The sequence below is a fragment of the Cervus elaphus genome, chromosome 12 (genome assembly GCF_910594005.1).
Source record: "Cervus elaphus chromosome 12, mCerEla1.1, whole genome shotgun sequence".
In the NCBI taxonomy this organism is placed as follows: Eukaryota; Metazoa; Chordata; class Mammalia; order Artiodactyla; family Cervidae; genus Cervus; species Cervus elaphus.
This window is the reverse complement of record NC_057826.1, coordinates 50155526-50171280: the sequence shown is the minus strand read 5'-3', so window position 1 is coordinate 50171280 and position 15755 is coordinate 50155526. Positions and strand designations below refer to the sequence as shown.

Below are 15755 nucleotides of genomic sequence, written 5' to 3'. Positions count from 1 at the left end.
TTAGAGAAATGCAAATCAAAACTACAATGAGAAATCACCTCACACCGGTCAGAATGGCCATTATCAAAAATAAATGCTACAAACAATAAATGCTGGAGAGGATGTGGAGAAAAGGGAATACTCTTGCACTGTTGGAGGGAATGTAAACTGATACAGCCACTATGGAAGACAGTATGGAGATTCCTTAAAAAATTAGGAATAAAACCACCATATGAGCCAGCAATCTCACCCCTAGGCAGATACCTTGAGGAAACCAAAACTGAAAAAGACACATGTATCCCATTGTTCACTGCAGCACTATTTACAATAGCTAGATGTCCATGGAAGCACGCTAGATGTCCATCAACAGATGAATGGATAAAGAAGTTGTAGTACATATACACAATGGAATATTACTCAGCCATAAAAATGGATGCATTTGAGTCAGTTCTAATGAGGTGGATGAACCTAAAACCTAATATACAGAATGAAGTCAGTCAGAAAGAAAAAGATAAATACCGTATTCTAAGGCATATATATGGAATCTAGAGAAATGGTACTGAAGAACTTATTTACAGGGCAGCAGTGGAGAAACAGACATAGAGAATAGACTTATGGACATGGGGAGAGGGGAGGAGAGGGTGAGGTGTATGGAAAGAGTAACATGGAAACTTACATTACCATATGTAAAATAGATAGCCAATGGGAACTTGCTGTATGGCTCAGGGAACTCAAACAGGGGCTCTGTATCAGCCTAGAGGGGTGGGATGGGGAGGGAGATGGGAGGGAGGTTCAAAGGGGAGGGGACATAGGTATACCTAAGGCTGATTCATGTTGAGGTTTGAGAGAAAACAACAAAATTCTGTAAAGCAATTATCCTTCAATTAAAAAATAAATAAATTTTTTTTTTTTTTTTTGATAGTGGAGTGCAGTTTATTACACCGGCGGGCCCAAGGCAGAGTCTCCTCTTAGCCAAGGACCCTGACCAGCATTTGTGAAAATCTTTTATACCCCATGTGTCCAAACCCACTACCCCAATTCCCTTGAGACTTACATAAACAAAGGAAGGGTAAATACAACTACAATAACCCCATCATTCACGTGTTATGTGTTCAAACAGTCAATAATCAATAAGCCTGCAGTTACATTCCAAATAGTTAATAACTGATAAGCCTGTGCTTACATTCTGATAGATAGTGTCCGGAGGCAGGGGTGATTAGTGTCTGTTCTTCAAGATTCCCCTGCCCAGAGGGGGGTCTTATCCTTCCATTGTCATTCCCACAGGCGCTAAGCACAGAGTTCAGAGTCCACTGGAGAAGTGGCCAGGCACGATCAGCACAGACAGGCCTGAGATGGAGTCCAGGCCCTATGAATTCCTTCTTCATTCGCCCCTCTTGATGCTCTTAGTTTCCATAACAAGCATCATTTATTGAGATATATTGTACCTTAGCCCTCCTGCCACCCACATGAGAGAATGCTGTCAACCTCTGGGTTACAAAATTCACAAGGCATTGTAGGAAGCAGGGCCCACAAAGCAGTATGATCAAGATTACTATAACAACAGTTCATTAGACATGGCTTTCACTTGATTTTGCATATCCTCCAAGGCAGCAGATACATCTTCAGACAGGTCAGGGATGTACACACCATTCACCAAAGTCCCTCCTTGGGCTGCTGTGAGTATGTCTAATGCCATCCTATTTTGAATTACTGCCTTCCTCATCTGAATCTGTTCTTCGTTCAAAGCTTGAATGGCTTTACTACTGTCTAAGAGGGCCTGTTTAATAAAATTAGTTAAGGCCTCTACCTTAACCATGATATCCGTTGTCCCTACAGAGGGTATAAACAAGGCAGCAAGATAGTCATACCATTGGAACACAGATCGTGTCCATCTTGCATGCAGATAAGGCAGGTTTACTGGAGGCTGGTGTAGGCCAGGCTTAATTCTGCCATGGGCGAAAGCAAATCGTAATGTGCAACGCCGCACCCAGCCAACTGGTAACCATGGCCATAAGTTAACATTACAGCATACTAACACATATATATGGAATTTAGAAAGATGGTAACGATAACCCTATATGCAAAACGGAAAAAGAGACACAGAAGTACAGAACAGACTTTTGAACTCTGTGGGAGAAGGTGAGGGTGGGATATTTCAAAAGAACAGCATGTATACTATCTATGGTGAAACAGATCACCAGCCCAGGTGGGATGCATGAGACAAGTGCTCAGGCCTGGTGCACTGGGAAGACCCAGAGGAATTGGGTGGAGAGGGAGGTGGGAGGGGGGATCGGGATGGGGAATACATGTAAATCTATGGCTGATTCATATCAATGTATGACACACAAAAAAAAAAAAAAACTTAAATTCCCAGGTGCCCATGAATGCATACATACTGATAGAGTGCTTTGGGTTTTGGGGTTTGGCTTTGCTTTCTGCTAGTTATTAAATTGCAGTGAAAGGCATTTGCATGAGCTCTAGTTCCAGTTTGATCTCTTTCAATCAACAGCAATAAAGCTAATGTAAAGTTGAAAAAAAACAAAGGCAATGAAACTTAAAACACTGATTTCCCATCATCCATGTTATGGTAATTATTATATATAATTATTATATGTATACATCATTAGCCCTTAAATGCTGGTGATGATTTAACTGAATCAGACTATACAGCAATTTACATCCTAGGACATTGTCAAAAACAGTAGAGCATAATGGATACATACTACTATATATAAATAGGGCGCCCCTGGGGACTCAGGTGGTAAAGAAACTGCCTGCCAATGCAGGAGACTCAAGAGATGCAGGTTCGATCCCTGGGTAGGGAAGATCCCCTGGAGAAGGAAATGGCAACTTATTCCAATATTCTTGCCTGGGAAATTCTATGGACAGAGGAGCCTGGCAGGCTATATATAGTCCATGGGGGTCACAAAGAATCCCACATGACTGAGCACGCATGCATCGAGATATATAAAATAGATAACCAACAAGACCTACTGTATAGCACAGGGAACTATACTCAATATTTTGTAATAATCTGTAAGGGAAAATAATCTGAAAAATATACATATATATATACACACATATGTATAACTGAATCACTGTGCTATACATTTGAAACCAGCATAATATTATAAATCAATTATACTACAACTTAAAAAAGAAATATATTGGGGATACTGGGTTGTATAATAATACAATAAAAGCAATTTTTAAAATGATTAAATTGCAAAGAAGAAAAAAGTAAGTAACCAAAGGAGAGAAAAAAACAGAGCAATCTGCAAGGAATCAGTGGAGCCTAAGATTTGGGTGTGTTACCAACAGAGGCAGGCAGCTTAAATAAAATGTGAAGGAAAGAGATGGTCACAGAGAGCCTTGTGAAAACTGCTATCATCACAGGCTGACTGTGCAGCCTCTGAGGATCGGCATCAATCCTGACGTGAGAGGCTTCATGTTGTGGGAGAAACAGACATCACTAACATAGTGCAGCTAAGTCACTTAACCAAACAAACAAAAACAAGCCCAAGGGCATCACCTTCCAGGACTGCTACAATATACTACCTAAACGTCCAGTTTTTAGTAAAAGTTATAATATATACAAAGCATATTACTCAACAGCTATACTCCTAGGTATACACATCCACGAGAAATGAAAACATATAACCACACAACCTCACATGTGAATGTGCATAACAGCATTATTTATAACAGCCAAAAAATTTTAACTTGATGATGTCCAATCTGTTTTTTTTTTCTTTGCACCTGGACTTAATCTGAGGGAACCTGCACGCCTGCCTCCGTACACAGGTGTTTTTCCTCTAAAATTCTGATACCATGCAAACAGATCTCAGAGAAGAAAGTGGAGGGAGCCACTGAGTCTTGGACAAATAAAGATGGTAAGCCAAAAAATGGACCAAATGTCCCAGTAGGAACAGAAAAGCTAGACTCCAGGCTTTGGCTTAGGGAAGAATGGGAAACTCTGAGAGAGTGCTGCTTAGGTGTGTTCTGCTTAGTGAAGTAAGGGTGTCTATCATTTCCGTAGAGAATTATCTTTGCTCTTTCCTGTTGGCTCTCCAGGGAGGTTATCAGGGTCTGTTTCGTATCAATTACTTCACCAGTGGATCCATGAACACTATAGACTAAAACCTGAAATAATACTGCAGCCTGGTAATCCAAGACTATCACTTAAAGAGTTCATATCCTTTAACACCATGACACAATTATAGCAAGAAAGTTAAAACTTTCCCAAGGAATTATTTCACATGAGTTTGTTTCAACAATCAAAGTCTCATTAGCATTCCAGAAGAAAGATGAATAGAGCCACAAAATAAAGCAAAAATATGTGGTGCTCACAACACATTATTTTGACTGTTTCAGAGTAAAAGCATTTGTTACAGAGAAGGAACAAGCTGGGTAGAGATGTTAATAAGAAACTGCAGAGGAAAAATGTAAAATTCCTGAAAGTATTTCAAAACAATTTCTCCATTTTGTAATTAGAACCAGTGTTGCAAGGATAATTTCATGGCCACTGCCCCTGAGACAATAACAAGTCCTATCTGCTCTATATTCACTCCATCTCACGTACACACTAAGCCTCCTCCATATATCACCTCACTCAATCCTTATCTGCAACTCAAGTGACTAGGAAAATTTCTAGAGTTCTGAAGTTCCTACTCTGCCTTGCAGCTCTGAAGCTCTTTAGATCCTCCCAATTCTGAGAGGTATAACTGAGCTGGGGTTTCTTTTCAGCTGATCGCCACAAAAAAAAGCTTCAAGTCCAGTTAACAGTGATTTTCCAAATCTTTAATTCATCCAAATAAACATTTATTGAGTATCTACTGTCTTCCAGAGACTGTTCTATGCACTGAGGTTACAAAAAGATAAAGTACTCCACCCCAAGGTAAGAGAGAGACTCAACAGCACAGAGAGTGGTAGGTAAGTTCAGGAGAAAGGGATCTGGGAAAACTTCCTGGAGGAGGTAAAACTTAAGCTGAACTTTAAAGGCTGACTAGAAATTAGAAAAGAAGGGGAGAGGGCAGGTATAAGAACAGCAATCACAAAGGCACAGATGTAGGAGAGCCTGATCCAATCAGGGAATAACAAGCAGTTGATTACTGCTGAAAAATACAGTGCAAGGGGAGAGAGACATAAGGTGGTCAAGGGGGTGTCTGTCACCAAGGGCCTTTACAGAGACTGGAGTTCACCCAGATGAGGAGAGAAATCACACAAAAGTGGCAACCAGGAGCCCTCTGCTATAAGACTGACGTTCATCCAGCAAACCTGAATTCACAGGCCCAATATTCAGAGTCCTTTAAGTTTTGTTGGCACAAATACCCCCTAAAACCCTGCCTGGTCCAAAGAGACCTTGGATCCTTTCCTCCCCACTCTGCAGACCACCCTCACTTTCACGGCAAGCTGATTCAAATTGCCTGTTAACTCCACGGCTCCCGTGTACACTCATGCTTGACTCTTAATATCAGCAGAGGGCAGAAGAGGCCCGAGAATGCTTCAGAGACTGTGCATTTCTGACAAGCCCCCGGTGACAGGGACGCTGCTGGTCAGTCCATGGGGCACTTTTTCAGTAGTGAGTCCCTGGAACAGCACTCTTCCTACTACCTTAGAGGAAACGTCTCTTTTTCAAGTGTACAATCTACCATGGACCAATACTTTCAGAAAAGGTAGTAAAAAAGAATAATGAAAAGATTAAAAAATTTTATTTATTTTTTATTGAAGGATAATTGCTTTACAATATTGTGTTGATTTCTGCCATACCTCAGAGAAAGTGAAATTTTAAAAAGACACACCAACTACTGTAAAGCAACTATAGTCCAATAAAAATTAATTTAAAATAAGAAAAAATAGATGTTAGATTTACTTTACTAATAAAATTTTTTAAATCAGTTAGTCCTGATCATCTTAGCTAATAAATGAGATATGTAAAACGCCCCCCTCCAAAAAAAAGACACACAAACTTTAAGTTCCAACATTGTATTATTGGGCTCAATAAATATAACATTAATCTAGCAAATAACACAGGTCAACTGAGCCCTCCGCTCATCACCTCCCATACACACAGCTCCAACTACAGAAGTACAGTTGAATCAGGGCTACTCAAAACAAGGTCTAACTTCCACCAGTAGATTTTATGGGCAAAGGAGACAATGTACTAGAAGACAAAGACTCTGCTTTGGCGCTTCATAAATATATTCCCTATTAAAATGAAGTTGATGGAAAATCACTCGATACACAGAGATACAAATACCTGACTACCCACCTGGCCACTCTTCCCCGGAGATCTCCCAGGCCAGAGAGCTGCCTCATCTCCAGGGTCTTTAAGGCAGAATTAGTTCCGTAGCTAATGTTGTCCCGGGCACGGATCTGCTCCTGGAGTACCTGGGCAACACACAAAAACACCAACGAGGTCAGCCGGGAACTCACAAGGTACCACAGACGCATTTGATACTCCTGGCAAAAATAAGAATGTTTAACTCCTTTCAGAAGAGGCTCCTTGGTAAGCATCACCTGATGTACACATCCACAGAGAACCAGGGGCTTAGAAAGAGACCTCAGAGATGTCACTCAGACCAAGGTCCTGCAATTACCAGTAAAAACACTGAGACTCAGATGTCAGGTGACTGGATGGATCTCCCACCATAGGCAGAAGCAAAGCTGAGACTAGGAGCCTGGACTCGTGGAAGGTGGTACAGAGGTCTTACCCCACTCCAGTGTGCTTTTTGACTGTCGTTGTTTTAGGCAAACAATCCCTAAATCTGCGAAGTAATGAATCAAGAAAAAGGGGCAAACAGTAACAGCAGACAAAGAGGTTCAAATGTCAGTCCCTCTAGCTGTGTCATCCTGAGCAAGTGTCTAGAGCTTTCTGAGCTTCCTTTTCCTCATCTGTTGATAGTAACGGTGACTATACTCTTAAGGCCACTTTATGGGAAATTACATAAGATAATGCATATAAAGCACTTAGCACAATGCTTAATACACGGTAAATACAACAAACGCTAATGATTCTTTCTAGTACCTATTCGGTAACAATATTTATACTGGAATGGTAGAATGCATCTCAGAGAAAAGACATTAAATGAAAGCAGAACTGCTGAAAGATGGAGTGACCCAGCACAAAAGCATGACTTCAAGGAGCATCCATCCCGGGAAATCTGCAAAGGAATGATGGCGATGAAGAGGACACCCCTGAAGTTTATTGAGCACGTCCTGGGAGGAGCCTGGGGCCGCACTACATGCTGATATGCACAAATCCACACAGAGTTATGAGGGAGGTACCCTCAGGATCCCCGTGCTATCCACCAGGAAGTGAGGCATCAACGGCTGAACTGATACATCTGGAGAGCAAGTGGCTAGCTGGGACTGGCCCAGGCCTCCTGGCTCCGGAATCCATGCTCCCAACCATGCTGCAATGCTGCCTGCCAAACCAGCAAAGAATCTTGAGACTGAAGCACTAAAGAGAGACAGACAAGAAAACTTGGATCCGAGGAACAGGAGATCCCTCAAAAGCAAAAGCCTCTATCAGATGTTTCTCTGAACATTTCGTTATCCTTTTGCTCATCCCTTTCTTTCCCTTCCCTCCTCCACTCCCCACATTCTGTCCTCCACACTCCCTGCCCCACTAACCACTCTCTTTCTGTCTTTCCAGAGAAAGCTTTTGACTTCTCAGAGTATCCTTCCCCTTTCAGTCATTTTTTAAAAAATTTCCAATTTGTCTGATGTCAGCCTAAGTATTTATGAATTCTCTTTAGCTTTCTTTTTTAACTTTTGGTTTTAAATTTTAAAAGATGAGCACCACGTTCCTTTAACTATTTCTTCCCTAATAATGAAGATATTTTCCCTTTAGTATAGCATTTGCTGTGTGCATAGTTTGGGTGTAAAGTGTTTTTACTCTTTTAATTTCAGTTTTGAATTCCTCTTTGGCCTAAGGATATCTAAGTACCTTTAGAATTACTTAGAATTTCTTCATTTTCAAGTTTTCTTTTCATCACTTTTATTATTTATTTCTAATTGTATTAGTTTATGATCAAAATTATGGTCTGTAATATAACTAATTTTTTAATGTATTAAAATTTTCTTTGTCACATATAACTGATTTTTCAAAAGTTCCAGGCAAAAAAAACTACTCGAAGAACAAAAGTTTCAATATTGCATATTAGACTGAGTTTCCTGATTCCATTACTCATTTTCTTTTTTTGTTTTAAAGTTTTTATTTATGTGGCTGCACCTGGTCTTTGTTGCAGCATGTGAACTTTTGGTTGCAGCATGTGGGATCTGATTCCTTGAGCAGGGATGGAACCCAGGCCCCCTGCACTGGGAGCATGGAGTAGTCTTAGCCAGTGGACCACCAAGAAAGTACTCATTATTCATTTTCTCTAAATCTTACCTATTTTTGCCTACTAGATCTTGAATTCTCTCACTGTAAAATGTCTTCCTCATGTTCTCCTTTCATTTGTAATGCCGTTTACTTTATTTAGCTGCCATTTTATTTGGCACATACAGATTTAAGATCAAAGTGGCCATGGCCATTATATAATAACCTTCCTGATCTGATTTAGGTATGCAATATTGCTTCATCTTACCTAATATTAAAATTGCTACTATACTTGATAAATAATAAAGCAAATACTTGCTTGGTCTAATTACACTAGGCACTGTTCTAAGTGCTGTAGGTATGTTAACTCGTTTAATCTTCGCAACACCCTAGGAAGGAGGGACTGTTATTCTCATTTCACAGATGATGAAATCTCTAAGTGGTCAAGTAACTTGCCCAAAGCCACAGTCAACACATGAGGGAGCTGGGATTGGCACCAGGAGTCTGGCCCCACTGACTGTGCTCTCCATCATGACGTTACGCTGCTTTCTGTTTTTGTTTCTCCCTCCATCTCACTTAAAAAAAAAAATTGTAGTTGATTTACAATGTTACATTAATTTCTGTTGCACAGCAAAGTGACTCAGTTATACAAACATACATATATACATATTTATACATATTAATACATACACACACATATATAACGTGTTCATATTCTTTTCCATTATGGCTTATCATAGGATATTGAATATAGTTCCCTGTGCTATACAGCAGGACCTTATCGTTACATCTCACTTTATATTTACAATTTACGTTGCTTTTTGTTGTTGTTTCCTTTCTCCTTTCCCCTGTTTGGCCTGGTTTAATCAAGTTACCAAGCATTACCTTTTCTCCCCTTGTTATCTGGGGAGTGTCCCTGGCCATCGATGGTCATGAATGGCTCAGCTCACCTTTCCCAACCTTTGTAACCATATCTGTACCTACTCCTGGCTCCTTCCCTGCACAGCACTGCTCTCCTCCACATAAGGCACACCCACCCTCCTTCACCCTTCACCCAGGATGACTTACGTGGAAGGATTCTTACTTTTGTCCCCTCTTGTTCTTCCCCACACCAACCATTCTTTGCTAAAATAATTCAGTACTTCTAGTTGTGATACAATTAGAATTTTGCTTGAATGGCCCTTCTTTATTATCTTTTTTTTCTTCTTCTTTCTCTTTTTAAGGCTTCTGTTAAATTTATCAATACCCATTTACATGAAATGATACGGGTTTGGGGTTTTTTTGAGTATAGTTGCTTTACAATGTTAGTTTCAGCAAGATGAATCAGCCACACCACACAGCATTGAGTAGAGTTCCCTGTGCTATACATTTAGTTCTCATTAGAAATGATAGGTCTTTTTCTAAAGATCACCAATTATCTTTCGTGTTTCTCCTTTTCTTTTCCCCCATCTTAGGATCTCTGAGCACCATCAGAGATGTGTTTTGGTTAGAGCCCTTCCTCCAGCATTTTCCTTAGACCAGACACTTGGATGAAAGACCCTCTGGATCCCTGCTGTGTCTGTTCTCTTCCTCCCTCATGGTGAAGGATGGGTGATAAACTGAAAGGGTATGAAATTCTTGACATAAATGCCTTTCCTCCTGGTGAACTGTGAAGCTGACAGGAAGTCTAATGCTTCGTTCCCTAAAAGTACCTTGGCTCCTTATGCCTAGATGCTCGTTTTTCATCTTCGGAGTTGAGGATTTTTATCAGGAAAAAAACTGTGGATTTTTAAAAAAATTCATTTCTACCTAGAACTCATTGAACATTTCAGTTTGTAGTCTCAGATTTACCTTCAACTCAGGTAAACATTCTTCTTCTATTATTGTTTTTTCTCCCTCTGCTTTTTGTCTCATTCTGCAATTCCTATTATTCACATGCTGGCTGTCCTGGATCCGTCCTCCAAGTCTTGTATCTTCCCCCTCATGATTTCTCTCTCCTTGTGTCTGGCACTGATTTTTCAGCACTTCATCTACTTTTCCTTGTAGGCAACTAATTCAATTCATAAAAGCAGTATCTGTGTCTCTACTGAGTTTTACAAATTTAAGTTCAAGGAAGAAATTTTATGTTGTATTCAGATCTCCTTAATCTCTGTCTTCTTACTCAATTGGGGCTGTTATAACAAAATACCTTATAAATAATAAACAGACTGAGTAACTTATAAATAAACAATAAATATATTTTTTTTTTGCAGTTCTGAAGACTAGGAAGTCTGAGATCTGGGTGCCAGCATATACTATGAGGGCTCTCTTCCTGGCTTCCTGACAGTTACCTTCTCACTGGGTCCTCACATGCCAGAAAAACGGAGCTCTACTTCTTCTTATAAGAGCACTAATCCCATAAGGGCCCCACACTCATGATCTCATCTTAAACCCAGTTACTGCTCAAAGGCCCCACCTCTAAATACCATCACGCTGAGGTTAGAGCTTCAAACATGAATTTGGTGGGGGCCACAAACATGCCCTGATTATTTTTCACTCAAGATCCACCTGTTTCCTACTTCATTTAGGTCTGTTCTAATGACTGCGCTTATTCTTCCTCCCTCTGGGTGCTGGGCCCCCTTAAGTGTGACATCTCTTTTTGTTCTCCACTCACTGGAGTAAGGTTAGTGCAAGGGTATGGTGGAAGAAGCTGAAGAGCTAGAGGTGCAGCCAGGGCCCTCACAGAGCCAGCATCCAGGTGAGGAGCCAGGAGGAAGCATCTCTGCATCCTCCTCTCCGAAGCCTGCTTAGCCTGTGAGGGCAGAAGACCAGCTCAGCCACAGGGTGCACAAGCCCAGGGAGACTGGCCTTCTCTCTCTGACTCCTAAACCACCGTGTCCAGGACCTCACTCTCGCGCTCTCTCAGGCCAGGTCTCTACTGGCTCCCTCAGGCCTTCCTGCCTGCCCATCCCAGCTGTTCAGGAAGGTGGCCCTAAAATTGGGGATAGGAAAGAAGGCACACCAAGTCACTGACCTTCCTATTACCTCCTGCACCAATCTAGACATTTAAAGATACATTCATGTATAACTACTCGGTTGCTACCATTTCTGGAAATTTGATGGTTTCTGGTATCCTGACAATTTGCAGTCTAATTTGCAAGTAAACAGGCAAGCTTCATTAGAAAATATGTTTATGCCTTGCATAAACTGCTTCTGTGCTCCCTTCTATCAACTATTTTTTAAATTCAATTTATTTATTTATTGGCCACACCATGAGGCATGGGAGATCTTAGTTCCCCAACCAGGGATCAAACCTGTGCTCCCTGAAGTGGAAGCATAGAGTTTAGCCACTGGACCACCAGGGAAGTCCCACTATCAACTATTTTTCAAGTATAACATATATGCAGAAAAGTACACTTACATACATGTTTTTAAGGATTTTCAAACTTCCTTGTAAAAACAGAAATAAGGAATATAAGGATTCTGCATTTTCTTTATTGGAAATCTGGCTGAAGTCACTATAGACTGAGTAACACTGATAGTGACAGTAAAAAAAATTTTCACTGAAAGGAATTTGGAACTGCTAGACCTATCTTATTTGCTGTAGCTTCCAGCTTTTTCTGAATGAACCTGCTCAACAGAATAGAAGAACGCAAACCCAGTTACAATCACCTGTGAATAATAAAATGTTAGTCATCAGAACACATTCTTGCAAGAAAACTTGAGATCTGACTAATCTGGATCTGACACTCTCCCACTGATGAGAATGTGCTGGTAAGCTCCTTCTCCTTTAAGAGGAAATAATGCTTATTGTTACAGTTAATAGAAAGTTAATACTTATTTTTTGGTACATAATGCTTCAAATCTTTGCTTCTAATAAGGCTTATGACCATGGATTCTCAGCCATCTTTGGGGTGTGTAAGGATGCCCATGTGGCCTCTTAAACACACATGTTTCTGGACCCCACTCCCAGGAAACCAAAGCAAGGGCCCAGAAATGTAGAAGGTCATGGTTCAGAGACCCCTCCTGGAGAAACACTGCTTTAGACACTGTACAAATGACAAAGGCTCCAACCAATAATTTTATTTGTTTCTCAATCAAAAAAGTCACCAAGCAGGGCTTCCCTGGTGGTCCAGTGGCTAAGAATCTGCCTTGCAATGCAAGAGACACAGGTTCAATCCCTGGTCTGGGAAGATCCCATGTGTCACAGAGCAACTAAGCCGCTGTGCCACAACTACTGAAGCCTGTGCTCCACAACAAGAGAAGCCACCGCAAGGAGAAACCTCCACACCACAATGGAGAGTAGCCCCACTAGTCAAAATTAAAGAAAGCCTGTATGCAGCAATGAAGACCCAGCACAGCCAAAAAATAAAACACATAAATAAATCTTTTTTAAAAAATCACTAAGCAAAGAACATGAGTGCAATTCGCAAAACAGGTGCTAAAAATAAATGACACTTTTTTTTTAAACATCCAGTCTTTCCTTAAGCAAAGAAACAGGAAATAAAACCATACCATTATCATGCACCACTATGCTGCCGATAAGGACAGTGCAGGAGGCTGTGCTTATGCGGGGACAGGGGGTATGTAAGTCAGAACTCTGCACTTTCTGCTCAAGTTTGCTGTGAACCTAAAGTGGCTCTAAAAAGTGATATCTACTTAAAAATAAAAAAATTTAAATCATACCATTTCCATCTATTAAAGAAGTAAATACTTTAGTAAATTTATAATTTTAAAATGTATATCAAAAATTGAAAATGCACAGTTGGCCCTCATGCTACAACTTTCCCAGAGCACAGTCCTTCAAAAATATATTCATAATGTTCATAATCTTTGACAAGTTCTTGAAATAAATCTTAAAACAAACAATCAGTATTATGACAAAAATGAATGCACAAAGATGTCTTTATGGTGTGATGCACAGACCAAGTACTTTACAAGGTATCTACACGGTATATTATTATGCAACCGGTAAGAGGTTCATGGAGTGCTCTTAGAAACCAGAGAAAATGTGTACAATTTACTATTAAGCAAAAAGAAAGAGTATACATAAATACACAGCATGATTCCTGCTGTGTATAAGGTACATAAAAAATAATACTAGAATATTAACACCTCACTTATCTCTAGGGTTAGATTATGGGTGATTCCTTTTTTTGTGTTTTCCACAATGTGCTTACATTATTTTTATAACCAGAAAAAAAGTGAGTGTATGTGTGTGGGTGTTAATGCTTAGAGTATATGTGTGTGTGCTTTAATGCTTAGAAAAGCCCATTTAACTTTCATAATTCTTATGCAGATGAATATTATATTAGAAGTGTTTTCTTTGAATAATACAGAGAAGAATTACGTCTGAAATTAACACAATATTCACATTACTGAAAAGTTAAGTGAAAACAGAAGACATTTGAGAGCTTATTACTTAAAAAAATTTTATGATGAAGTCTAAGAGTCAGACATGACTGAACAACTGAGCACCCACACATGATGAAGCCTTAGAAAAACAATCCTTCTGTAAAGCCAGAAACATTCTCTAATTTGTCATTTGGGGACAATATATCATCATGATATGTTTACTTTAAAAAGCATATCATCAGCTCTCCATTATTGCCAATTCAATTCAAGAAACTCTTTTCTGCAGGCCTACTATGTGCTGAGCACCAACCCTGTCTTCAGGAAGCTCAGTTGTAGCAAGTAAGACTACAGGGTGGGAAGTACATGGCCTAAATCCACATGAGTAGAGAGAAGAGGCCAGTCACCTGGAAAAAGTGATGTCCTGAGTCTTCATGTATTTTTTCTAATATGTGGCCTATCTTTAAGGATGATCCCTTGCCAGAGGCAGTAGGAAAGGCCTGCCCTCACAGCATTCTATCATGCCTTTTATGCAAAGGAGATACAGACCCCTGACCAGGGATCTCACCACAGACGGGCTAGGGGTGCCTAGGAATGACCAAGAAGAACAGCCCTCCATGTTTTTCTTTCTTCAACTCTCCTCAGATTTGTGACAACTTGGAAATGAAAATATAACTCCAAAATCCCATGAAGAAGGACCCAATTACAGTAGTACAGAGCCTTATAAGACAGCATCTCCTGACAATGGCTCTTTAATTTTCACACTAGGACTTAAAAATCCCCAGAGTTCCAGCCTCGTATATCAACTGCCTTCTTGGCACGTCCACCCGGATATCTGATGCGTGTGTGCTCAGTCAGTCATGTCTGACTCTTTGTGACCCCCACGGACTGCAGCCCTCTAGGCCTCTCTGTCCATTCTCCAGGCAAGAATACTGGAGTAGGTGCCATTTCCTCCTCCAGGGGATCTTCCCGATCCAGGGACTGAACCTTCATCTCCTGCGACTCCTGCATTGCAGGCGGCTTCTTTACCACTGAGCCACAGGGGAAGCCCTGATGAACCCCTAAAACTTGCCAAGTCCTAAGCAGAAGTCTTTCTAACTCTAATGTACAGGAAGTCCTATCAGCGCCACTTCCAAGACAGACACAGCACCCATCCACTTCTCTCCATCTCTACCCTGGCTCCCTAATCCAAGCCACTCTGGATGCCCCCTGCCCCCATTCTAGCTTCCCTACATTCCCTTCTCCAGGCAGCAGTCAGAGTGATCTTTCTGAAACACAAATTAGTCTGTGAGCAACACGAGGGCAAAGGTTTTTCATCTGTTTTATTCACTAGTGTGTCCTCAGTACCAAACATATGAATGATTTCTCTAAATTCTTTTGTTTAAAATTAAGTAACGGCTTCCCATCGCCCACTTCCTCCCACCCCCCACCCATGACACTCCAGTCGCATTGGTCCTCTTTCTGCTCCTCTAACATGCCAAGCTTCTTACACCTTATGCCTTGGAACCTGCAGCGCCTCCTCTCTGGAATGTCCTCCTCTGTGGGTGTCTCCTCCCCCCACCCCATCACCTTGGCTGGGCTGGCTCTCCTGTCAGTCCAGTCTCAGTTCACATGTCACCTCATACCCCCACCTAAAACAGCCCCACCATCACTCTCCACCAAATTACCTTTTCAGAGCCCCAGACTCAGGCTGAAATTACCTTGGCCACTTAGGGTTTACACCTATAAACCCCACTAGAATGTGCAGCAGGCCTAAAAGCAGGGGTCTTGTATGCCTGAGTCACAGTTTTAGCCTTAGTCCCTCACATAAGGCCTGGCTCCCAGTAGATGGCTGAGTAATTTATTAATTATTTTACCTCCATGTTCCAGTATTTGATCATCTACACTGAAGGCTCAAAGACTCTATCTAACTTGTGCCTGGAGCTGATTAGGCCCTCAAAGATGGAGACAGACAAGCTAAAATGTATTACAGACAGGGCAGACACCAAAACACCAATTTGTTAATTTACATGGAAAATCTCTATCAAATATTCAGAACTAAACAAATATTCAAACTCCATTCACTATCTTCTCCCCCTAGAGTCAAGCCACATGACAAGCCAAGTCTAGTGGGTAGAGTTAAAAAAAAAAAAAAAAGAATTTG

General features: G+C 40.8%; 1 protein-coding gene across 7 annotated transcripts in view; it reads right to left on the bottom strand.

Moving 5' to 3' along the window:
• FAM81A (family with sequence similarity 81 member A) overlaps positions 1-15755 on the bottom strand; it is a 79796-nt gene that overhangs the window by 27459 nt on the left and 36582 nt on the right. For all 7 annotated transcript variants that reach the window (XM_043920745.1, XM_043920742.1, XM_043920741.1 and 4 more), the window contains exon 4: positions 6251-6369. In XM_043920745.1, coding sequence (XP_043776680.1) covers positions 6251-6369 — 119 coding nt within the window. The remainder of the gene's footprint in view (positions 1-6250; positions 6370-15755) is intronic.